General features: G+C 42.9%; 1 protein-coding gene across 2 annotated transcripts in view; it reads right to left on the bottom strand.

Moving 5' to 3' along the window:
* The window catches only part of SRPX (sushi repeat containing protein X-linked), a 110,611-nt gene that overhangs the window by 62,029 nt on the left and 22,782 nt on the right, over nt 1-25,800 (bottom strand). Inside the window, exon 2 of one of the 2 annotated variants that reach the window (XM_059049886.2) lies at nt 4,752-4,811. The exons of the other annotated variant lie outside the window; for it this stretch is intronic. Coding sequence (XP_058905869.1) covers nt 4,752-4,811 — 60 coding nt within the window. The remainder of the gene's footprint in view (nt 1-4,751; nt 4,812-25,800) is intronic. 2 annotated transcript variants of the gene reach the window in all.

Genomic DNA, 25,800 nt, shown 5'->3' with positions numbered 1-25,800 from the left:
TTCCTTGTGCCGTGCGTGCTTCTCACTGTGGTGGCTTCTCTTGTTGCAGAGCACGGGCTCTAGGCGAACAGGCTCAGTAGTTGTGGCTCGCGGGCTCTAGAGCACCGGCTCAGTAGTTGTGGCGCACGGGCTTAGTTGCTCCGGGCATGTGGGATCTTCCCGGACCAGGGCTCGAACCTGTGTCCCCTGCATTGGCAGGCGGATTCTTAACCACTGCGCCACCAGGGAAGTCCTATAAAAGAATTCTTGAACTAATTTTAAATGTTTCAGTTCTTTCTTTGGTGATGGCTCCAGGTAAGCCACGAAGCTAAGAGATTTCAAGATCACAGGTAAATAAGAAGCCTTTGGGGTATGTTTGCTTAGCACTGCCAAGTTGTGGATATTTCTTCTATAATCAAAAGTCCTTAAGATAAATTCTGGAAAAATCCATAGATGCCTACCACTCAAATGAAACTAACATTTGGAACCTACTGGCTTCTATGACTACTAGAAGCGAGGTATATTTCTTTCCCTCTCTCTCTTTCTGCCTGTCTCTTCCAACTGTAATAGGAAAGACCACCCACAAGGAAACTCCAAAATGCACTCGGTGTTTTCAAGCTCAAAGAAGCACTTCAGATAGTCCATCAGAGGACTTTCATGGTGTTAAATCTTAAAAGTCATCTGTCGCCTGACCTCTTTGTCTTTGTCCTCTCCCCCACCCCTTCCTCCTAACTTCCCCACTGCCTCACTTCCTCTTAGTTTCCCTGTCTGCCCTATTCCCCTGCTGGACTGCAAGGCTTCTGTGCTTCCCCAGTTCTAGCCTCTTCTCTTGCCAACTGGTCTCCTTCACTACCCTTTTGTCACCATCTCACAGGCCAAACTGTGAAATCCTTGATTGAGAACTGGGCTCCAGAGAGAGAAAATGAAATCTCCATTGGAGAGGCCAGAAGGGTGATGAGGTGAGAATGAATATGGGAGACCCAGAGGGAGACAATGAAAACAGTGAGCTAGTGGAGTATGGTGGATACTGGGCAGAGTCAAGAGGCCTTGGCAGATATTATCTAACTCTATCATCTCCTAGTAACCTGGACAATTCAAAAAAATTTTCAGGGACCCACATTCATAGTCTATACAAGAGAGGAATGGATGAGATTATTTTCAAAGTCCCATCTACAAAGGTTTTTTTTTTTTTTTTTTTTTTTTTTTTTGCGGTATGCGGGCCTCTCACTGTTGTGGCCTCTCCCGTTGCGGAGCACAGGCTCTGGACGCGCAGGCCTAGCGGCCATGGCTCACGGGCTTAGTTGCTCCGCGGCATGTGGGATCTTCCCGGACCAGGGCACGAACCCGTGTCTCCTGCATCGGCAGGCGGATTCTCAACCACTGCGCCACCAGGGAAGCCCTACAAAGGTTATTTTTATTCTGATTAAATTTTATATTTATATCAGTGCTAAGATGTTAAAAAAAAAAAAAGTCCCATCTAGCTTTGAAGTTGTATGATTCAAATTCTTATTCCTCTCTGATCTCCTACCCCTCTCGCACCCATACTTACCTCCTTAATCCTTCTTCTGACTGATAACTTTGGATAGTCTCTTGTAACCCTTCCAGCTAAAGGCAAATCCTCTTTACATTCTGGGTCCTGATCACAGTTCCACAGATGTACAAACTGGAAGAGTGTCCAATTCTCTACTTGTTTTTCGCTCAAATGTTGAAAACACTTACATCCTCCAGCTTCTGGACTTTGTTTTTTTTTTTTTTTTTTTTTGTGGGGTACGCAGGCCTCTCACTGTTGTGGCCTCTCCCGTTGCGGAGCACAGGCTCCGGACGCGCAGGCTCAGCGGCCATGGCTCACGGGCCCAGCCGCTCCACGGCACGTGGGATCTTCCCCGACCGGGGCACGAACCTGTGTCCCCTGCATCGGCAGGCGGATTCTCAACCACTGCGCCACCAGGGAAGCCCCAGCTTCTGGACTTTGGCGTCAGTTTAGGAAAGGCACGATTTTATTTTTAAATTTATTTATTTATTTTTGGCTGCATTGGGTCTTCGTTGGGGTGCACGGGCTTCTCAGTGCGGTGGCTTCTCTTGTTGCGGAGCACGGGCTCTAGGTACGCGGGCTACTTGTGGCACACAGGCTCAGCAGTTGTGGCTTGCGGGCTCTAGAGCACAGGCTCAGTAGTTGTGGTGCACGGGCTTAGTTGCCCCGCGGCATGTGGGATCTTCCTGCACCAGGGCTCAAACCTGTGTCCCCTGCATTGGCAGGCAGATTCTTAACCACTGCGCCACCAGGGACGCCCAAGGGGCACGATTTTAGAGTAAACTAATATGAGGCGGCAGACCCGCAATTCTTAGCACACACACGTTATGGTTGTCTTTTCCACAAATGTGCCTAGGACAAATATTTAAGGCAGCAGGTCCATTAGAGAATGACCTGCATATACATATATTACAAATTCACATATTCCAGTACAACCATGCAATTCGCAGATTTTTTTTACTCAGCTATTTTGAGTCTTCAAATCCTTCCAGCAGAGCTGCCTACACATCCAAGAGCTGTGCTGTTGTCAACATGTGGGGGGAAAAAAATCTTGCTTTTATTTATTCGCAAAAGGAATTTCTTTTGGATCACTTTCCAAGACAAACCTTCGGAAGATATTTTGACATTTTAAACAGCCCTGCAGTGATAATAATTAAAAACTCAGTGAGTGACTTGAAGTGCATGCAAATACCATGAGTTAAAAGTGAATTAGCGAAACATTTAACAGAGGTTTAGAGAAAGGAAGCTCTTATGCTGCTTCAATTAAGACAGGGTTTATTTAGGGAGAAATCTACATCAATTATTCAGGAAAACTTTTTCATCTCCCTGGGCCATTGTGGAGCTCCTGGGGGAAGCAGTGTCATGCAGCAGACTAAGGAAGAGCTACTAGTGAACTCTGGATGTTGAGCTAAAACATCTGGATTTCAGACTCAAACATAATGTTTGCTAGCTGTGTGAGTCAGCGCAAGTCACCTCCCCTCTAATCTGCGGTTCCTTCATCTGTAAATAAGTAATAACAACATATCTCTACACGCCTTCCTCCTTCCCTCAATTAGTGTGAAGACAGGATGGCATTCCAAGTAAAAGAATCAAAAGCAATGCATGCCACATTAAATGTTGGTTACACTTCACTTTCTTTTTTCTTTTATGACTTTTATAAATTATCAATTTAATTCAAAAAAACATGTACTGAGTATGTACACTGTGCCAGACACTGTGTAAGGGGCCTAAGGATCTAGAACTCGTCTCCCAATGAACAATGGTTTGCCTCTAAGTTTTAAAACTGACACAAAATGACAATGAAAACAATTTCCTAAGAAGTATTTATTCTTAAACATTCCGGGCAAGCTCTAGGCCAGGCACATATTTTCCTGCATCTGGTTTACCTTCCACACGTGCAGTGCTGCGAAGTGAGGATGAACACTAGGGCCACATGTGCACGTTTTAGGAAGATTTTTCAATAAGGGACTCGAAAAACAAAGATTTTTCAAAACTCTCAATTAAGAAGTGTTAGGTATGTATATGTAGAGCTGATGCACTTTGTTATAAAGCAGAAACTAACACACCATTGTAAAGCAATTATACTCCAATAAAGATGTTAAAAAACAAAAAGTGTGTCAGGAATCAGAATACCACCTTACCACAAACATCTAATTAACAAGTCTGTGCTTTGCCGGATTGGTTAATTCCTGAGGCAGGAATATAGGAGCTGTGCATAGGAATGAGTATGTGTATTCACAGGTCATAAGCAAATGTGGAACATGGTGGACATAGACACCAGTCATTATATTAGAAAGGTTGTTCACCTGTGTGGAAAACAACTGAAGGACTCTCTCCAACCGAAGGCTGACCAGTACTACCCTGATTCTCTTATAACTTAGGCATATCACGACAGAGCAGGGGAGTGTCCTCCTGCCAGAATGCAGACAAATTTCCTGGGCAAAAATGCCACAATAGAACTTTATTAATCAATTTTCTTCAAATTATTTCTCAACTGTAAAAGGAACTGGATTCAGAGAGAAATAATTTAAATTTACCCTCACTCTTCTCAGGGCTCCCAAAGCTTCAGAGAAACGACTCACCATTAGAAAATATTTATGGACATACTTACCTGAGCCTGCATAGAAGGTTCTTGGTTAGGCTTTTTATACCTGCTGGAGGGGGTGGATTGCTGGAAATGTGTAGAGATGGAGTTCTTTATCATTAAAGTTTCATTGGGCAACACACTTTACTCGTCATTTCAGGAGCCAAGCCAGACTCAGAAAGAGCACAATGAAATGAGCTTATGAAAATCAAGTTTTCTCATTCCTCATTCATCTCAGTACATTAGCAGCACTGGGTCCAGATTTGACCTTGGATGGTTTACTCTGGACGATTCTGGCTGTAATGTATGAATCAGGTAAAACTCATGGCTTGATTTTCACTTTCATCAGCTAGAGCTTGGCTTTGCAGAAGTAAGGACAGTAAAGAAACTGATGAGAATAAAATGACCACTGGGGTGCTGAAGGACAGCACTTCAGAGATTTCCAAATGCTTTTTGTTTTCTTTCATTTGTTTTTCTGTATTTTCTTTCAAATGGGAGCATATGCATATTAATTTTAAAACATTTTGTTTTCTCGACAGGTAATTAGAACTTAAAATGTGTTGTCTGGTCACTTTATTATAGTCTGCTCTGCAGGGCAAAAAGGAAAGTCCTCCTGGCATCAGCAGGTCTTCATTAGCACATAAGCAAAGCATTCACCTTTATATCTAGCGTGTGAATACGCGACTTCATCGTCTTCTAGTGGTGAGTCTCCAGATCCTACAATAAAAAAGAACAGAAACTGCAGCAAGAAAAGCCACATGATACGTACGAATATTTTTGAAGCACTGCTTTGGCACAGTCCATGCAAGAGGGGCTATTAGAACGCAGAGCCAAGAATAAAAGCTTTTGTGGCCATTCATGAAGGGACAGGGGACCTCTCAGAGTGAACCTGGCTGGGCTGAGATTTCCAGAGCCAATCGAGATGAGCCTCAAATGGTTTTGGAATTACCACATGCCAACTGAAATTCTGGACTCGGGATTGAAAGAAAGTCAACTTCACTCTGAGAAGAGGCCAATGGATATGAATCTCATGCCAGAGGAGACGCAGTAAAATGTGTATAACTCAGATACGGCCCAGAGTTTCTCCAGCAATCAAAGAAAACCTGGTAGAAGTGGGTGTTTATGTTACCTGAGAATCAGTCCATTTTATGAAATGAACTTGGGTGGAGGATAAGGAGGAAAATCACATGTCTTATCTTAATGACAACGAAATATAAAGCTGTCTTGGTATATCTGTAGGAAATGAGTGTCGAAATTGATGATCTGAATGCTTATTCAAAACCTCTCACCAAGGCATGGCTAAAGGCAAATTTCGTGATGAGTTTTGCTACCCTTGAAAACAACAGCCTCATAGAGAAAGTCTGTGCTTGATTTTAAAATTTAAACTCATTTGGAAGTTGGAACTGAATCTTTTTTTTTTTTCTTTCGCGGTACCCGGGCCTCTCCCGTTGCGGAGCACAGGCTCCGGACGTGCAGGCTCAGCGGCCACGGCTCACGGGCCCAGCCGCTCCGCGGCATGTGGGATGTTCCCGGACCGGGGCACGAACCCGTGTCCCCTGCATCGGCAGGCGGACTCTCAACCACTGCGCCACCAGGGAAGCCCTGAATCATTTTTAACATGTTAAATATTGAATTCCAGTAAATGGTAGATGCTTAATCTTTAAAGCAGTACAAGGCCCCGAACTTCAAAGCGATAATCTTAAATTTAGAGATCTTTCCTCCTAGCCTTCCTAGTCTGACCACTGACTGTTGAGTTAACACCATCTTGATCACACATTTACCAGCAGGGACTGCAACCATCACAGATAAGAACATTCTCTTTTATGAGGTTATTGCAAGTGCTCACATGCCAAAGCCTTGTTACACATCTAAGAGGATTGCTACACAAACAAGTTCAGGGCCGACTGTCAGAAACTGGATTTCTGTATTCTGAGTTCTGAGTTTTCTCCATTTGCCTTCGCCTGTACACATAACTCCTACAGTGAGCCTTGATCCTGCTCGTTGCCTCCAGGCATGTCAGGAATAAACTACATGCATTGTTTTTTTTTTTTTTTTTTTTTTTTTTTTTGTGGTACGCGGGCCTCTCACTGTTGTGGCCTCTCCCATTGCGGAGCGCAGGCTCCGGACGCGCAGGCTCAGCGGCCACGGCTCACGGGCCCAGCCGCTCCGCGGCATGTGGGATCTTCCCGGACCGGGGCACGAACCCGTGTCCCCTGCATCGGCAGGCGGATTCTCAACCACTGCGCCACCAGGGAAGCCCTACATGCATTGTTAAACCACAAATTCAACTCAAGACCACAAGCTCAACTCTGATGTCATTTGAAGAGTGGTAAATGTTTGCCTAAAGAGAGGAACCCTCCTGGTTAGACCATGAGACAAGTCTTTATAATGAGTCAAAAGGAGATAAAAGGTGGTTCGCATCATCACCCCCAAGGTAGCAGCGTCCCTGGCAGAGGAAAGCAGCTCTTCTGTTCAACTGTTTCTTTTTTTTTTTTTTTTAACTATTGCTCCATCTTATTTTGGCTTGCTCAGTTCTTTGGGTTTTTTTTTTTTTTTTTAATTTTTGGCTGCATTGGGTCTTTGTTGCTGCGCGTGGGTTTCTCTAGTTGAGGTGAGTGAGAGCTACTCTTCGCTGCGGTTCGCGGGCTTCTCATGCAGTGGCTTCTCTTGTTGCAGAGCACAGGCTCTAGGCGCGTGGGCTTCAGTAGTTGTGGCACGTGGGCTCAGTAGTTGTGGCTCACTGGCTCTAGAGCACAGGCTCAGTAGTTGTGGCACACAGGCTTAGTTGCTCCATGGCAGGTGGGACCTTCCTGGACCAGGGCTCGAACCCGTGTCCCCTGCATTGGCGGGCGGATTCTCAACCACTGTGCCACCAGGGAAGCCCTCAGTTGTTTCTTTGGAAAGCTCATTGAAACCCAAAACCAGGCATTCTCACTACTGCCTTTACTTAAATTAGAGCCTGCAAGGCAGACAGTTCAGATGATCTCAAGAGGTTACCTTGATCAGCAACTTGATTTGTAGCTCACTTATATTGGTCCGTCCACCTCCACTTAGATCACAACCACTCATTATCTCTCTGCCTATCTTGAACTGTGATGACTCTAAGTCAGAAATTCCCCTTTGCCAGTGACTGTTCCAGAGGTAGGCATGAAACCCAGTATTGGCCAATGACAAGGAAAAATATTTCTGCTTTTGGGGAACAGGGCTTATGGAAAAGACTTTCCCCCTGATAAAAGAGAAAAGTGCATAAGAAAACTCTTTTGCCCTCTTTTCTCCCTTCCTGCTTTGGAAGCTACAGTGTAAGGATAAATGTCTGAAGCTACAGCAGCCATTTTGCAACCATGAGGTAAGATGTCTCAGGACAAAAGGTTTTTGGCTGAGGATGGTAGAGTGGAACTATTAAAAGAACCTGGGGGGCTTCCCTGGTGGCGCAGTGGTTGAGAGTCCGCCTGCGGATGCAGGGGACACGGGTTCGTGCCCCGGTCCGGGAGGATCCCACATGCCGCAGAGCAGCTGGGCCCGTGAGCCATGGCCACTGAGCCTGCGCTTCGCAAAGGGAGAGGCCACAGCAGTGAGAGGCCCATGTACCACCCCCCCCCCAAAAAAAAAAAAAAAGAACCTGGGGTCTGTGATGACTTTATTGGGCTACTAAATCAATCCTAGACATCTTACCTCCATACTTCTTGCTAGGTCAATAATAAATGTCCTTTCAATTTAAGCCATTGTGAATAGCATTGTCACTTGCAGCTTAATGCATCCAAACTGATTCACAAATGAACAGGAAATTTACTGCCTATTATTGATAGGAGATAAGAGAATACAAAATAAATGGATATTATCTACCCCTTCCCCCAGAATCCCATTTTACATTCAGCCTAAACTCATATATCAACTTCTATAAAAAATGATGACTAGTCTACAAAATGGACATCATGAAGGATACAGTAAGATCAAAGACCACTGACTAACTTATGTTCAGCAGACTGTACTTATTAAAGCTTACTAAAGCAGCAAAGGAAATTCACACATATTAGAGAAAGATTTTCCACAGGGTTAAAATAGAAAGAAAGGAACAAAAAGAGAGAGAGAAGTTGGCAGGGAAGGAGAGAGGGAGGTTTCCTAACAAACTCTTCTTTATTTACAAAAGGCCATCCCTTTAGAATTCTGGTTAATTGTGGTTTTATCGTGAAAACCATTAATCAGTCCTCATGTGGTTCAGATTACCACTCTTTGGAAAGAATGCTTCAGTGCTTCTTCTACACAAATACAAATTCTACATTGGCTCAGAAATTAGAAACTCTGTGCCATGTAGGATTCTGTCCCTCAGCCATACCTGGAGCCAATTCCATTTATAATTCTGCTCTCCTTGCAGAAACGTCATCTAAATCAACAGATTTGCAAAGAAAGAGTCGCTCCTTTTTTCCAAAGTTCAAAGAGGGGTCTTCCTGGCCCATTGAATCCTACCCTTTCATCCAGTATGTCCAGGTAGTTAACACCACGGAGGCAACCAACACACTCTTAAGAAATAGCTATTAAATGTATTAGAATTACACCAGGAATTTAGGTTTAGAAGGCTAGACTGCTCCTTTCATCACCCTAGAAGCTTTTTCATTGTGACGGTGGTGGGTAGAGACAGCATTTGAAACTAATGGAAGATGTAGCCAATTTGTTAAACTACATTCCTGTATTGACTGTGATACATGATGCAAGTTGACAGATTTGCTGGTTCTGTGTTAAAGTTTTAGCTCAAAGGGTTGGGTTTATTTTTTAATTATTTTGAAGATAGCTCTACATTCTTAACTTCTGTCAGAAATTTTTGTTTTTTCCCCCTCATCATCCTTATTCTAATTATAATTTTATTACTATCAGGAGTCATCATATTTAATAGTAAACTGCATCATCAATTTTATACTGAAAGTCAATGGGAAAATCAAACTCACTTCGCAGTAAAGATTCTTAACCTGAGTCCCTGGCCTCCTAGAGGAACAATGGAAGCGCTTTGGGGGAGTCCATGAACCCCTTGTAATTGGACATGCTTTTTGGTACATGAATATACTTTCCTGGGGAAAAACTTGCTAACTTTTAGTAGATTTTAATAAGGGTCTATGATCCAAAAAATTATTAAGAATCATGGTTTTACAGCATTCTTTATTATGAAGCATGTTAGAGTATTTACTAAAGAAGTATGCAGTATCTCCTTGATATTTGAAACTTTTTAGTATGGGAGAGGAGAGACAAATATATTTAAAACAAGGATAAGTGCTTATCTTTATTAGATCTTACTGCTTTCTTCTCTAGATTATTGCTATCCAATGGAACTTTCTGCAATGATGGACATGCTCTATATCTATACTGTACAATAGGATAGCCACTAGCCACGTGTGATCATTAAGCACTTGAAATATGGCTAGTACAACTGGGGTGATACATTTTTTATTACATTGAACTTTAATTAATTTAAATTTATACAGCCATGTGGCTAGTGGTTACCATACTAGACAGCATAGGTCTACACTTAATTTAAAAACATATATTTTGTGGAGATAAATCATGTCTCTAAATTGCTCAATGGCGAGAACCATGTCTAATTTGCCTTGTCTACCTAGCATATGATTCAGAATTGGTAGTTGACAAATGTTGGAAGAAAAGAGAAAAATCTGCCTCATGTTTCTTATGACACATAAATCATGTGTCGTTATGCTCGTATGTCTGGAATGGTTTTATCCCACTCAGTACAGCTTCAGGATATACATTCGAACAGTGACAATACTGGAGATTTGGATGTTTAGAAAAAGGTATTTTGGGGACTTTCCTGGTGGCACAGTGGTTAAGAATCCGCCTGCCAATGCAGGGGACACCGGTTCGATCCCTGGTCCGGGAAGATCCCACATGCTGTGGAGCAACTAAGCCCGCGAGCCACAACTACTGAGCCTGCGTGCCACAACTACTGAAGCCCACATGCCTAGAGCCTGTGCTACGCAACAAAAGAAGCCACCGCAATGAGAAGGCCACGCACTGCAATGAAGAGTAGCCCCAGCTCAGCTGGCCGCAACTAGAGAAAGCCTGCACGCAGCAATGAAGACCCAACACAGACAAAAATAAATTAATTAAAATAAATAAATAAATTTTAAGAAAAAGGAAAAGGTATTTTGCACTATTGGAAGCCACAGGGTATTCATTTACGGGAACCAGATGATTTAGTGCTAGCAAATGATTTGCCAAAGGGGCTACACTGCAGCTGTAGTAAAGTCCAAAGGACATTTGAATGGCTTCTGAACAAAGATCAAATCCAGGGCACTGCCAGGAAAACACAGCCTACAGATAAAGCCAAGGATATGACCGTCAAATCCTTTGTTAAGTCAAGGTGGTGCTTCAGAGTACTTTCAGTCATACAAGAGTCCCTTTAGAGAGTAAAGGTGTGTCTCCCAGATCCTCTCAAAGAAACAACAGAGAAGAGTTTATGTCTATAAGATTTGTGGATGTGGCTTCTGTCTAATGGACAGAAAGTCTAATGGACAGGAGACCCACAAAGTTCTTAATGAGGTATATATTCAGAAATATTACCAACATAACTGAGGGGGACAGAGATATTATAGAATGAGGAGAGCCCTTTGAACTCCCAGAATTCTACTGTCAGGAAACAGGCTCATAGAGCTGCTTAGCTGTAAATAGGTGTTACCCTTCCTGGAAAAGGAAAGATTGCTTAGAGGGTGGAACCAAGAGCCTAGAGAATAGAGCAGAGAGCCATGAAGAATTCTTTCGTGTGAAGCCTGAAGAAAGAACTGCCAGAACTTGGCCAGCTAGATTTCAGGATTTCTATGGAACAGTGACTCCTTTATGCCTCCCACTTAACCCCATTTTTAACAGGAATCTCTATAGCAGTTATATTATGGCTATTCAACCATTGTAGGTTGGGTATGTGGGGAGAAGATACCTCTTTGGTTTTACAGGTCTACAGATAGAGAAGAACTGTATTCAAGCACTTACAGTTAAGGAAGTACATAGAAGGAGCCTCATCCCCACCTGGACCTGATTTAGATGATGAGATTCTGGACTTTGAGCTGATGCTACAATGGGATAAGACTTTTAGGGACCTTGGGAGGGTGTGAGTGTATTTTACATGTGGGAAGGACATGGATCACTGGGTGCCAGAGGGTAGACTGTGATATGCAGCCTCCAAGATGGCCCCCAGTGATCCCTTTCTCCTGGAATTCATACCTTTGTATAACTCTCCCTTATTGGAATGGACTTATTGACTTTGCTTCTAATGAAAAGAATATAGCAGAAGGGATGTTATACCTCTTCTGAGATATAAAAAGACTGTGGTTTCCATCTTGGACATTCTCTCACTGTCTTTCTTGGATCACTCATCCTGGGGCATGCCAGCTGCCAAGTCTTGATGGAATCCTATATGGAGAAGCCCATGTGGTGAGGAACCAAAGCCTGCCAATAATCATGTGAATAAGGTTGGAAGAAGATCTACACACACACACACACACACACACACACACACACACACACACACACACACACACGTCAAGCTTTCAGATTAAACCTCAGGCCAAGGCAACAACTTGATTGCAACCTCATGAGAAACCCTGAGCCAGCTAAGCCATGACCAGATTGTAATGTACACAAATTCTGATATAAGAAGCAGCATTTGTTTTAAAAACAAAAAAGGGGGTGTGGGTGAAAGTACAACCCTGCAGGATTTATGTGACTGAGGACCTTACGGTGCTAGATTTTACCTGAGACTGTATCCTTGCTTGGGTCTTCTTCCCTTCCCCTCTTCACTTACATCTTTTCCCTGACAGCAGTCCTCCTGCAAGTCACAGACTCTGCTTCTAGGGAACCAAGGTAAGACAGCAACTGAATCTCCCTAAAACTCAAATACCCCAATTGGCCATGCCTCACAGGTTAAATGGCATAGGTATATGTTTCTAAAATACTATATTAAAATAAAGGTTAGGGGGCTTCCCTGGTGGCGCAGTGGTTGAGAGTCCGCCTGCCGATGCAGGGGACGCAGGTTCGTGTCCCGGTCCGGGAAGATCCCACATGCTGCGGAGCGGCTGGGCCCGTGAGCCATGGCCGCTGAGCCTGCGCGTCCGGAGCCTGTGCTCCGCAACGGGAGAGGCCACAACAGTGAGAGGCCCGCATACCGCAAAAAAAAAAAAAAAAAAAAGGAAAAAAAAGAAAATAAAGGTTAAATGGCATAGGTATATGTTTCTAAAATACTATATTAAAATAATTACTATTATTCTTGGTTTGTTTTACACACTTCTCATTTGATAGTTCCTAATCACATTTTCTATTTAATTTAGTATGTATATATTTTAGGCTTCTACTACCTTGACCTGCTATGCATGTAAATGAGCTTCTGGTAAAAATATTAAAATAAGACAAACTTATATGTGGGCTAATATGTTTCTCAAGAATCTTTTTTAAAACATTAAGCATAGTCAGGAATCTTAGTGCCACCAAATTTTTCTCTGTGTTTTTAAATTCCTCTGTCTAAACCATATTGTATGAGTTATGATTTAGGAAAAAATATATATATATATACATTCAATTTAATAACCACTAGGAAAAGCCACATACTCAATCCTCTCTAGTAAAATAAACTGTTGTCAAGTTTAGTCCACGAATTCGTATGACTGGGTGCTAAAAATCTGCTTTAGGAATAAGTGACTTTCAGTCTCAAGATATTTCATAGTTTAACCTTTGAGGCAGGAAAACCCCTGTTTCTCTATATGTCTTCATGTCCTAAAGATCTTTACAGAAAGTTATTTTACTGCTGTGAAGCATTACTCCTGAGTCTCTCGCATTCTGTGGCTTTTGCTAACACTTAACAAGTGTTCCAACATTTTGGGAGAGCCTGAGGAAGGGTGGACAGAGGGTAGAATGGCAACCCTTCTCTCCTCCGTGGGTAAATTTGCAAGGGCTTCTTAGCTAGTCCGAATATACGGGGGACCATTGACAATTTAGCTTTTCAAGAGCATCAGCTTCAACTCTAAGATATAGGAGCGAGTACACAGAGGGCCAGACACTGTAAATGAGACACTCTTCCTTGGAAGCTTTACACCTCTAAATCAGGGGCAGACTAACAGATAAAAGCCCAAGGGTAAGAAAAGGGGGTGGCGGAAGTACACAGAGACGATGCCCGTCCCAAGTGGAACAAGAGGATCCAGAAAGATGGATCTAAATAAACCTTTTGCTAATCATGGGGAGTAGCTTGAAGGCAATGTTTATTACCAGTATTTTTCTTGGAGGAGAACATCCACGAAAATATTCAGATGGGACAAGTTTACAGTACATCTCAGACATTCACTTCACTATACCCTCCTCTTTTCCCCTCCCCATCACCATCCCAAAGCCCTCACATGTACCAACAATCAACTAGAGTCGTGTTTCAAACTTTTGACCCAATTTAATGTCATAACTAGTATTTTCATAGTGAAATAGAACAGAATGGAAAATGTCAGGGTTCGTTGCACATATTAAAGATAAATACTACTTTGTGCGACTTATGTTTTAATTATATAGGTGTACGTGCAGTAGAGCGTCCCCAGTTTGCATGAGACAGTCTGATTTTGTGTCTGTTGTCCCAGCATTATTGTCACTAGCACTCCCTCACACTCAAAAGTGTTCTGATTGGACAATAAATATTATATTAACCCAAATAATAGGTCACAGTATATATTTCTTCCTATGGGTCTTAGTCAAAATAATTGGAAAAATAGTGATTTAGAATATTTTGAAACACCCATAGGTAATAAGAGCCTTGTCTAGTTAATTCTTTGTTTCTTCCCTCCAAATGAAGATACCTGACTATCTGAGAAGGGCTTCTGGGGGCAGTAATGGAAGCCTTTGCTTTGCCCTGATTTGTTCAGGACATGGATGTTCCAGCCCATGAAACGCCAAGCAGGGACTGAGCTTCCTCAATCGCGCATGGCCATCCTCTCTGGTAGGATGCAATTGAAAGAGCCCTGGGATTAAGTTCCAGCTCCTCCACTAATTCTATGGTATTGACTGAGGAAGCCACTTTCCCTTCCTGAGCCTCAGTTTGCTCATCTGTAAAAGGGAGTGACAGTAATGGGGAGAGGAGTGCAGTATATGTTTTCAAATTATGTCCCCTCTGAACATTCCTATAGTCAACCTCTAGTCGGGATCATGGTAGTCAAGCAAATTGACATGCCCTCCTCTTTCTCCTCCAACTGGTAATAAACCATGAGCATGGTGCATGACAACTTCACCAGATTCTTTCATTTTCATTGCCTCTTTAAGTAAGTCCTAGGGCAATCCCATGAGGGAGGGATCATTCAGGGACTAGCATGTATAGGTGGGGAGGGCAGCAACCCTTTGCAACCTTGTTCATGCTCTGATCTCAGCTCAGAGAATGAAGTGAATATCAAGTACAAGGCAAACAAGGATTGAACTCTTCTGATCATAAATCCTGTGCCATTTCACAACTTCTTGTTTCTGTCTTCCTGCCTTTACACAACCCACCTGAAAAGCCCTTCCCCTCCTCTCAGCCCCTTTCCAGATTTAAAAGCTATTTCAAAGCCTAGCTCCTCTAGTTGGTCTTTTCTAATCTTCACTTCAAAGTCTATTCACATTCACATGCTCTGTCCCATTTTTGAATTAGCACTGATCTTATATGGGTTTGGATTTTTCAGAAGTTGTTTCAGATGTGTGTAGGTTCTGTCTTCCCAGGTAGACATAAAACTTCTCAGGGAAGTTATGTTGATAATATTTCTGAATATATAACTCATTAAGAACTTTGTGGGTCTGCTGTGAATCTCCTGGAGTTCACTCCATTAGACAAAAGCCACATCCACAAATCTCATAAACTCTTGTCTGTTGTTTGATTGAGAGGATCTTGGAGACACATCCTTGCTCTCTTAGAGCTTCAGTGAACAAAGCACTGCTCCACCCAGAGTTCCTCAAAAGGCTTCTTCCCCTAGAGACTTTCGTCTACATACCCCTGATGTGCTGGAGCTGTTCCACCAGGATCAAAGTGAGACACCATCTCCCTGAGTGAAGGCTATACTTACAGAAACAGATACCGTATTTAAGATTCAAAAAAGCTGCCCAAATAAAGCTGCAATTGGCACATTGTTCTTGGCAGTAAACCAGTGGTATAATTTACAAAATTCTGGCACATTGTAGCAAAACTGAGAAGAACAGGATTCAGGAAAGAGAGATACTAAGAAAATAAAATAAAAGTGCAGCAGTGTGTACTGAGGATAGTAGGGCAAGCGTCTAATTGCGTAGCTGTAGATGATAAAATGTAGATTAAAGGGAGAGAGACAGACAGACTGGACGGGGGTAGGGAGAGAGAGAGAAAGAAAGAGAGAAGTGAGGAAAGACACTGCCAGAAAACATCCCTTAAATAAACATCATAGGATTGTCTGTGACAGGCTGCAGCCTGTTCAGCTGAAACCTGAGGTTTCATCCTTCTGGAACATTCTCTGGTTCCCTGACAGAGGATGGAACACCAGCACCCAAGGATGAAAACCTGGACTTCACTTGAAGCCTTTCATGCTCTGCTGTGATGAAAAGTAGAATGGTTTCTTTTCCGGGTATTTTCTCTCTTGGATTTTGAAAGCATGATTTTCCACCCAGTATCCTTGAACTGACAGTCACACACTGGCTGCTGTCAGTTATTATTATCTTCACTGGGAGGCTCAAGTTCTGGGGAAAAAAGAAGGTGGAACTGAACTGATGGCAATTCTGGGTTTCGAAATGATAATCAGCAGGCCTTGTGTACTACCTCTTGGGAGTGGCTAAACTCCAATACACAATGCCTGGTGCTACCCCTTTCTAGGTGTGATGGACATCCACTGTGTTCTTCTGAGGGAAAAAGGACCCCTCCTTTTCGAGAACTGTACCATTCCCCCATGCTACCCACATGCTTCTAGTGGAGATGGCTTTTTCCTAACCCCTGACCACAGGGACAATCAGATCCTTCAGAGGATTTTTCTCTGGTCGTAAAATATGGTAAAAGGAAAATACAGTGGTAAAAGGAAGCTATGATCCCTGTATATGCCAATGACAAAGGTTAAGTCCCGTAGAGAATGCTAATCCGAGAGAATGAAATCATCACAGAAAAGCAGGGACAAAACAGAGAGAGGGAGAGAAAGAGCGATCTCACAGTATTTGAGCCCTTGGTTCCATTATGCCTTGGGCCCACCAGCATACCCCTGCCCTTACAGAAAAAAAATCTCCCTTTGGCCAAAGCTGGTTCAAGATGGGTTTCTGTCACTTACCATCAAGAGGTCTGACTTAAATAGCAGGCCATCAATTCACATTTGAATGAAATGAATGACCAAAGGATATGGTACAACCTCTGATTTGGGATAAGAAATCAGTCTCAGAACATAACCTCCAATTCCTTATTTCAAAACAATAGTGTAGCTCAGATTTAAAACAGCTTAGTGTGCTGTTCAACAAATTTAGTAGGATCAGCTTTTTAAAAAATTTTTATTGGAGTACAGTTGATTTACAATGTTGTGTTAGTTTCAGGTGTACAGCAAAGTGTATCAGTTATACATATATATATATATCCATTCTTTTTAAAGTTCTTTTCCCACATAGGCCATTACAGAGTATTGAGTAAAGTTCCCTGTGCTATAACAGTAGGTCCTTACTAATTATCTATTTTATATATAGTAGTGTGTATATGTCAGTCCCAATCTCCCAATTTATCCCTCCCCCAGCTTAGCCCCTGGTAACCATAAGTTTTTTTCTACATCTGTAACTCTAATTTCTCTTTTGTAGATAAGTTCATTTGTATCCTTTTTTTTTTTTTTTTTTTTGCGGTATGCGGGCCTCTCACTGTTGTGGCCTCTCCCGTTGCGGAGCACAGGCTCCGGACGCACAGGCTCAGCGGCCATGGCGCACGGGCTTAGTTGCTCCACGGCATGTGGGATCTTCCCGGACCGGGGCACGAACCCGTGTCTCCTGCATCGGCAGGCGGATTCTCAACCACTGCGCCCCCAGGGAAGCCCTGTATCCTTTTTTTAAAAACATTTTTTTGGGCTTCCCTGGGGGCGCAGTGGTTGAGAGTCCGCCTGCCGATGCAGGGGACACGGGTTCGTGCCCCGGTCCGGGAAGATCCCACATGCCGCGGAGCGGCTGGGCCCGTGAGCCATGGCCGCTGAACCTGCGCGTCCGGAGCCTGTGCTCCGCAGCGGGAGAGGCCCGCATATCACACACACAAAAAAAGAATGAGCTAAAAAATAAATCCATCCCGTGTACTAGGGCTACAAAGATAAGTTCTTGTCTTGTACATGGGCACTGAATGGGCACTGAGTGGAGGATGAAAAATCTTTCCCATGAGAATTCATAGCCACATTATTATGACTATTATATTATTACTAAAATCTCAATAATAATGATGAAAACCAGTGATAACCATTTCACACCAAACCAAGTTGGCAAACATTTGAAAATCTGACAAGATCAAGCGCTGATAAGGATGTTGAGCAGTAGAAACACACATTGGTGCTTTAAATGGGTACAATCTCTTTAGTAAATCATTTGGTATTACTGAAGAAAGTCAAAGTTATATAAGTAGTATGATCCAGCAATTCCACTCCTAAGTATTTATCCTAGAGAAATTCCTGCACATCGTTCCAGAGAAATGAACAAGGATCGTCCCAACAGCACTGTTTCTTATAACATAAAACTAGCAATAACCCAAATGCACATCAAGAGTAGCATGAATAAACTATGGCATATTTATATAATAGGATTTCATATAGTAATGCGACTAAACAAACTATAACTACATGCAACAATGTGAACAAATCTCAAGAATCTAATATTGAGTGAAAAAAGCAAGTTGCAGAAGAATACATTCAGTATGAGTCCATTTGTACAAAGGTCAAAACTGTGCAAATGTAAATAATATATTTTATAGATATAAACATATTCCAGTAATACTATAAAGAACACCAGAGGAATGATAAACCCAAAGTTAGGATATTGGTTACTTTGAAGAGATAGGAGGGCTGGAATCCAGGAGGAGCATAACAAGGACTTCATGGTAACACTTACGTTTTGGGGGCTTTTTTAATTAATTAATTAATTAGTTTGTTTGTTTGTTTGGCTGGGCCAGGTCTTAGTTGTGGCACGTGGGATCTTCGTTGCTGCCTGTGGGATCTTTTAGTTGCGGCATGCAGACACTTAGTTGCGGCATACAGGATCTAGTTCCCTGACCAGGGATGGAACCCGGGCCCCCTGCATTGGGAGCCTAGAGTCTTAACCCCTGGGCCTCCAGGGAAGTCCCCTTATATTCTTTTGGTAATGTTCTTATTTAACTGGATGGTAAGCACAGAAGTATTTGGTACTTTATCTATATGATATAAATATTCTTTTGTTCTACTCAGTGTTTAATTTTTAAAACATTTTTAAACCAGAGCAATTATAATGTCTATGATGTAAAAAGTTTGTTCTATTACATTGGCTTCTCATTTGTTTGCAATTATAAGAACTTGTTTTTCCTTGAAGTTCTTAAGAATGACTGTTTTGGCCTCAACTAAAAGGCATTCTTCGCCAATAAAATTAGAGAACCTTAGATCTGGAAATGCTCTTGAAAGACAATCTGATGCAGACAGCAGCCTCAAGGACTGATAGCGTCCCAATGAAAACTCAAAGTTCGGAGATGTAGACATCCCAGCCTAGTATCAAGAAGCTATCAACTTTTATCTCTATGATGGTCTAAAGTTCTTCCTTAAAGTCCACTTAAAATTTTTCTTGCTTTGCTATGTATGCCAAAATCCTACCATTGCCACGATCAGTGTTCAGGACAAGCTTTCTGTGTGGGTCAGATAAACCGAGAAAAAGGGGGATGACACTATATCAAAGAGGAAAGAACGGCCCTCTTGGGGCTCAGGCAACAAAACTGGGTCAAATGGAGGCAGGGCCTAATCCATAAAGTCAGCCAAGCAGACAATGGAACTTCCCATCTCTGCAATGGGAAGACGGGCCTCTGAATCTAGACTGACCAGGGGAGGAGGACCAGGAAGCACTGATCGCCACAACAAGATGAGAAGGGATTTGAAGAACAAATTAAATCCAGAAACTATTTTTTCCCAAACAGATTAGGAAAACTTTAAGATTGGTAATATCTAGTGTCGGTTAGAGTATGGGGAAATAAGTCTTATATATTGCTTACAGATGGACAATTGGGAACACTCTTTCCGGAAAGCAAACTGGCAATACACGTGAAAATCCTTAAAAATATACATGTACCTTAAGGCAGCCACTTCCAGAATTCATCCTAAGGAAACAATCAGGTGAGTGTGCATAAACCAGGATGCTTCTTGTGATGGCGTTTGGACTAACAAAAAGTTGAAAATACTGTACTAGTCCATTAAAAGGGGACTAGTTAAATACATTGTGATATAGCTATTAAAAGCAATGACACAGGGCTTCCCTGGTGGCGCAGTGGTTGAGAGTCCGCCTGCCGATGCAGGGGACACGGGTTCGTGCCCTGGTCCGGGAAGATCCCACATGCCGCGGAGCAACTAAGCCCGTGAGCCATGGCTGCTAGGCCTGCGCGTCCGGAGCCTGTGCTCCGCAACGGGAAAGGCCACAACAGTGAGAGGCCCGCATACCGCAAAAAAAAAAAAAAAAAAAAAAGCAATGACACAAATAGTAATTGAGATGATACTGGTATGCAGACTAAAGCATGGGGGTGCTAATGTCTATAAGTTTGAAGTGTATTTAAAAACTAGATGTATTGAGGGAATTCCCTGGTGGTCCAGTGGTTAGGACTTGGTGCTTTCACTGCCGGGGGTACAGGTTCAATCCCTGGTCAGGGAACTAAGATCCTGCAAGCCATGCGGTGTGGCAAAAAAAAAAAAAAAAAAAAAAAAAAGGAAAAGAAAAGAAAAGAAAAAGACTAGAAGATGGGAGGGATAGATACATATGCAACACAGCATGCACAGTAAAATGTTCTTTGTAGAATCTAGTTGGTAGCATATTGATGGTTCACCATAAGAATGCTTTCAACTTCAGTGTGTTTGAAGTTTCTGTCAATAAATTTTGTTGACACTATTAATTGGAATGAAAAGATGTCCACTATGAATTTTAAGTTTACAAAAAGACTCCGAAATAGATGGATAAATAACATCATTTTAATTGTGTGAATGTGTATGTAGAAGAGCCTATAAACAACTATATTCAAAGTGGTTATCTTCTGGGACTTCCCTGGCGGTCCAGTGGTTAAGACTCCCCACTTCCACTGCAGGGGGAGTGGGTTCAATCCCCGGTCAGGGAGCTAAGATCCCACAGGCCAGGCGGCCAAAAAAACAAACAAAAACAAAACAAAGAAACAAAAGTGGTTATCTTCAGGTGGTAGATTAAAGGCGATCAGCTTTTCTTTTTGTATTTTATGCTTTTCAGTCTTTTCAGATGTTTTTCTATGGCTCAGTGTTACTTTTACAATTATTTCATAAAGTTATATCCAAAAAAACAATAGAGAAAAGAACTAGAGAGTATCAAGAATGGAAGGCAGGAAGGGGATTCGTTTGGGAGTGAGGCAGAGAGCAAGCAAGCCCAGAGCCCAGGTGGGTGGTCCGGACCCTCTGCTGATGCTGAGGTGCTCTCAGGACCCCAGTCCTAAACACAGTCATGCCTCCAAGGAATCTGGCAGCTTCCCACCTCTCCTGCTATTCCCACAGTCATGTGACAGAATTGCTGAATGAGTCATGAGACCAGGGCAACACCTTGTTTATCCTGTTAGGACACAAACTGCCCAGATTCCATATATTTTCGTGCAAATGAGGAGTTTTAAAGTGATGAGAATATCAAGATGAATTTGACACTACTTGAGAAGCGTGGAAACATGAACTGATTAGCAGACTAAAACCAGATATTCTCAACTCCTGCTTCACATCTGTCACGTCTACGCAGAAGAACCATCACCAGACTAGGAAAAGCCACACATTAGGACGAGGGCCTTGAAACAAGAGCAGTGAGACCCCAACTGGTGCTTTACCTGAGCTCAAATGTCCCGATCCAGGGAAACTACATCTCAGGGCCTGAAAGAATGTAGTGGACAGACTGGAATTATCCCTCACAATCACAGAAATATTAAAGAAAACCAAAGAAGTATCAAAGACTAAGGATGGGCAATTTTCAAACAGGTAAAAATATGGAGTGTGGAAACTACAGGCATGAACAATTTCAATTCCACCCTAGGCTTTATTTTAGAACATATTACTAAACAGAAACATAGGAAGAATTTTGGGGTTTTTTTTTTTTTTTTTTATTGAAGTATAGTTGATTTAAAACGTTGTGTTAGTTTCAGATGTACAGCACAGTGGTTCAGTTATATAATATATATATATGTGTGTGTGTGTGTATATATACACACACACACACACACATACATATTTTTTTTCTTTTTCAGATTCTTTTCCCTTATAGGTTATTACAAAAGATTGAGTGCTATACAGTAGGTCCTTGTTGTTTATCTATTTTATATATAATAGTTTGTATCTGCTAATCCCAAACTCCTAATTCATCCCTCCCCTCCCCTTTCCTCTTTGGTAACCATATGCTTGTTTTCTATGCCTGTGGGTCTATTTCTGTTTTTTAAGTAAGTACGTTTGTATCTTTTTTTTAGATTCCACATATAAGTGAAATCATATGATATTTGTCTTTCTCTGTCTGTCTTACTTCACTTAGTATGATAATCTCTAGGTCCATCCATGTTGCTGCAAATGGCATTATTTCCTTCTTTTTCATGGCTGAGTAATATTCCACTGTATATACGTACCACATCTTCTTTAACCACTCCTCTGTTGGTGGACACTTAGGTAGCTTCCATGTCTTGGCTACTGTAAATAGTGCTGCTATGAACACTGGGGTGCATGTATCTTCTTAAATTCTTTTAAATGGTGATACTTTGGAATCAGGTTTGGTTAGCCTCATTTCCTTCATTTACTCAAGAGAATGTCTCCTCTGATACAAGGCATCTCATTTGCATCAAGACACATACACCCTCATTTGACATCCCTGTGACTGGATGGTAATATGTTCAGTGATTGTAAATACCCTAAAGAAATATTGATTTATAAACTGTGTTTGTAAAAGCAGGGACTTTTCAGCTTTTTTGACCACAACCCACAGTAAGAAATAAATTTTATAAGTCAGTACACACATACATTCATATGACTGAAAAATAAGTTCTGCAGAGCAATGCTTAAGGTGTGATGCCCTCTTGTATTTTCTACTCTATTCCATTTAAGTTTTGCAAAAGTGCTGGCATGACCCACTAAATGGACTTCATAAGCCACAAATGCATAACACTCAGGAGATGTGCTGTAGGGCTCTGTGTAGACTACGAGGGAAAGAAGAATTAAGAAGAATAGATTTTGTGGATGAAAAATGTCACCTGCCGTATCAGTAAACAAAGGATGGTGCAGCCATCAAGCCCTCAGCCACTGCAGCCGCCCCCAATGGTGCACCCTGAGGGTACTCAGGATGGAGAAAAGCAGGATACTGGCCCTAGATAGTTAAGGTGCATATCTAAGGAATGATTTCCATGAGCCCAGACCCTTGCATCTTCCCATACATAGAAAAGCGCTAAATTCACTAACTTGAGATGTCTAATTTTCCTTCATTAACAGTAATCTTTTGATGTTCAAACTACCTGGTTTTTGTTGCAAAAACTCCTGTATATCTTTGTTGCTCCCTTACCTCTTGGGAACAGTCCCTCAGAGCGATCTAATAGGCCGTCTTCGGGGCTTAACTCCTCAAAAAAATCGGCCAAATAAAACATAATTCTCCACTTTTAGGTTGTGCATTTTTTTTTCAGTCAACAGTTTGGAGAAGATACAAAGCTGCAGAGGACAGGATCTTAATTGTGCTCCCCCCAAAACAGGCCCTGAGACAAGGACGTGGGTAGGTCACTGGGGAGGTGATCCCAGGAAGCCCAACGCGGAAGCAGGGAAAGTGACAAAGGAGAAAAAAGAGAAAAGTCCATGATGATGCGTTACGGAGCAGGCTGTTTCCGGGGCCAAGCGGGATGCACTCGCATGGGGGACCCTGTGGGGAATTGCAACCAATGGGACTTGGCAGCTCGGGCACTTATCCACTGACTCCTGCCCCGCCCTGACTGAGGGCTGGCCCCAGGGTTGGTAAACCTCCTACTCTTCCAGAACCTCCTGCTGAGCCAGTTCCCACAACACTGGAGAGAGCCTGCAGGCAGAGCCTCTGAGACACAAGGACATCTGAGGCGAAGAGCCATCCCCAGGAGTGGGAACCGTCCACCTGGGCTGCAGGAAGACGGACAGGTGGGCTGAGTGGAGGGGGGGCGGGCATTGGATATGGGTGGGCAAAAAGGACAGATGAAGACATCATCAGAGGCAGTAGCCGGTTGGACACCTACAAGGAGATTATAAACATGAAGTCTTGTATTCCTCTTCCCACTTTAAGCTCTACATACCCAGTATGGGGGGAACTGGCAGACTTGGGAGAGAACGGTCAGCGAGTTGCCCAGATTGTGAGCTAGCAGGTGAAGCCGCTTCCGAAACAAAAGAGAAAGCACCAGTGACCAGGAAGAAGACAGACACTAAACCACAGAAGACTAGTTTATCCTACACTGAACCAACTGCACTGGGAATACCAATTAGTTTCACTCTTGGGGCCACTTGAGAATGACACAGATGTTCTGGAAGATGCTAGAAAGAAGAACCAAAAAAATGACCAAGCTGGGCTACCTTTCATAGCAAGTAAATAAGTAAAAAAAGAAGAAAAAAAAAAAGGAATAAAGTTTGTTGAATGGTGAGGAAACTTTAGATTTATAGCCTGAAGAAAATTAGACTTAAGGGAAATAGAATCCTTGTGTTTTGATTTGATTTCTCTTGGATAAAAACAGAGACAAGGAGACTCACTCTATATAATTCCAAAAGTGAAAACCAGGGACAGTGTCTGGAAGTTATCCAGAGGCTGGTTTCAGCTCCATTTGAGGCAGGACTTTCTAAGGCTTCGAGACCATCTTGGGACACCATCAAAGCTAACTGAGCCTGGACATGTTCCCACAAGGCTGGAGGATGCTGGCAGGGCAAGTGAGATGGCGGTTCCTACTCTGGGGATTAGGCTGGAGGTCTAAGGCCCTTTCCAAGGTTAAAGTCTATGGTTCTGTGGGCTTCCCTGATGGCGCAGTGGTTAAGAATCTGCCTGCCGATGCAGGGGACAGGGGTTCGAGCCCCGGTCCAGGAAGATCCCATGTGCCGCGGAGCAACTAAGCCCATGCGCCACAACTACTGAGCCTGCGCTCTAGAGCCCGCGAGCCACAACTGCTGAGCCTGTGAGCCACAACTACTGAGCCTGTGAGCCACAACTACTGAGCCCACGTGCCACAACTACTGAAGCCCGCGCGCCTAGAACCTGTGCTCTGCAACAAGAGAAGCCGCCGCATTGAGAAGCCCGAGCACCGCAACGAAGAGTAACCCCCGCTCGCCTCAACTAGAGAAAGCCCATGCACAGCAATGATGTCTCCTACACAGATCCCCGGATCAACCTATGTCATTGAAGAACAACCTTTGGGGGGGGGGGATGGGCAGATAGATGGAGGAAGGGACAAAAAAAGACTCTAAACATAAGAGAGAGGAATACTAAAAGGCGGAGTGCTGAACACCTACAAAAGATCATTCCATCAGCTCTGGGGAGGAGGGATGGATCTATGGCTTTCAATCCACCGTTGGTTACACACTTGGGCTCCTGCCCCTTCTGCTGCTGTAAAAGAAAGAAAGGTGGGGAAGGGGGAAAGACAGAAGCCTCAACAAGTAAGCATTTCCTATATCTCAGATTCAAAGTAAAAGCAGAGAAACAAGAGGTCTCAGCGTTACCATTTAAAAAATAAGCTACAGCCTCTCACACATATTATATTGTTGGAGACTCAGAGCACAGAAAAACTATAAATCCAGATGTGCCCTGGCTTGTTAGAAGCATGCACAACTAATATTAAACAAGCAAGAACCCCTGGGTGGAGCTAAGATCCCTGCATGATTATCGGTCTGATTCCTGGCTACAGCAAATGCCTCTTTTTAAGTAGGATTCAGCAGCGCTGATGGTACAAAGATTATGCAGGCGCCAGGAAGCAAAAGTGCCCTGGAGAACAGGATAAAAGGGCTTTAAGAGGAAAATGAATTTTTAAGATGGATGAGAGAGGTGACTTGTTGCACAATAAAGGGTATTAGTAGAATATTAAGTTTGGAAGCACAGGCACAAAATCAGGGCTCATGCCCTATGCTATTGGTCTCCTCTTATGCTTTTCTCAACCTATCCACCACCAGTCATCCCTATTCTGTAGACGTTTTATAAATGTTTTATAAAAAGAAAAGTGCATAGTTCAATGACTTGTCCCAAACTGAACACACCCAGGTCAAAGCGCTCAGATCAAGGAATGGATCACGACCAGGATCACACCACTGTCCTAACTTCTGACACCATCACAAGGTGACTTCCTTTCATATACTTAAAAAGTGCAGAAAAGAGGGACTTTCTTGGTGGTCCAGTGGTTAGGACTCTGCACTTCCACTGAAGAGGGCATGGGTTCGATCCCTGGTTGGGGAACTAAGATTCTGTGAGCCTGACTTCCCTGGTGGCGCAGTGGTTAAGAATCCGCCCGCCAATGCAGGGGACACAGGTTCGAGCCCTGGTCAGGAAGATCCCACAGGCCGCGGAG

This window comes from Kogia breviceps, chromosome X (assembly GCF_026419965.1).
Source record: "Kogia breviceps isolate mKogBre1 chromosome X, mKogBre1 haplotype 1, whole genome shotgun sequence".
NCBI classification, from domain to species: Eukaryota; Metazoa; Chordata; class Mammalia; order Artiodactyla; family Physeteridae; genus Kogia; species Kogia breviceps.
The sequence above is the reverse complement of the archived record's forward strand: the minus strand, read 5'-3'. Positions and strand labels throughout refer to the sequence as shown.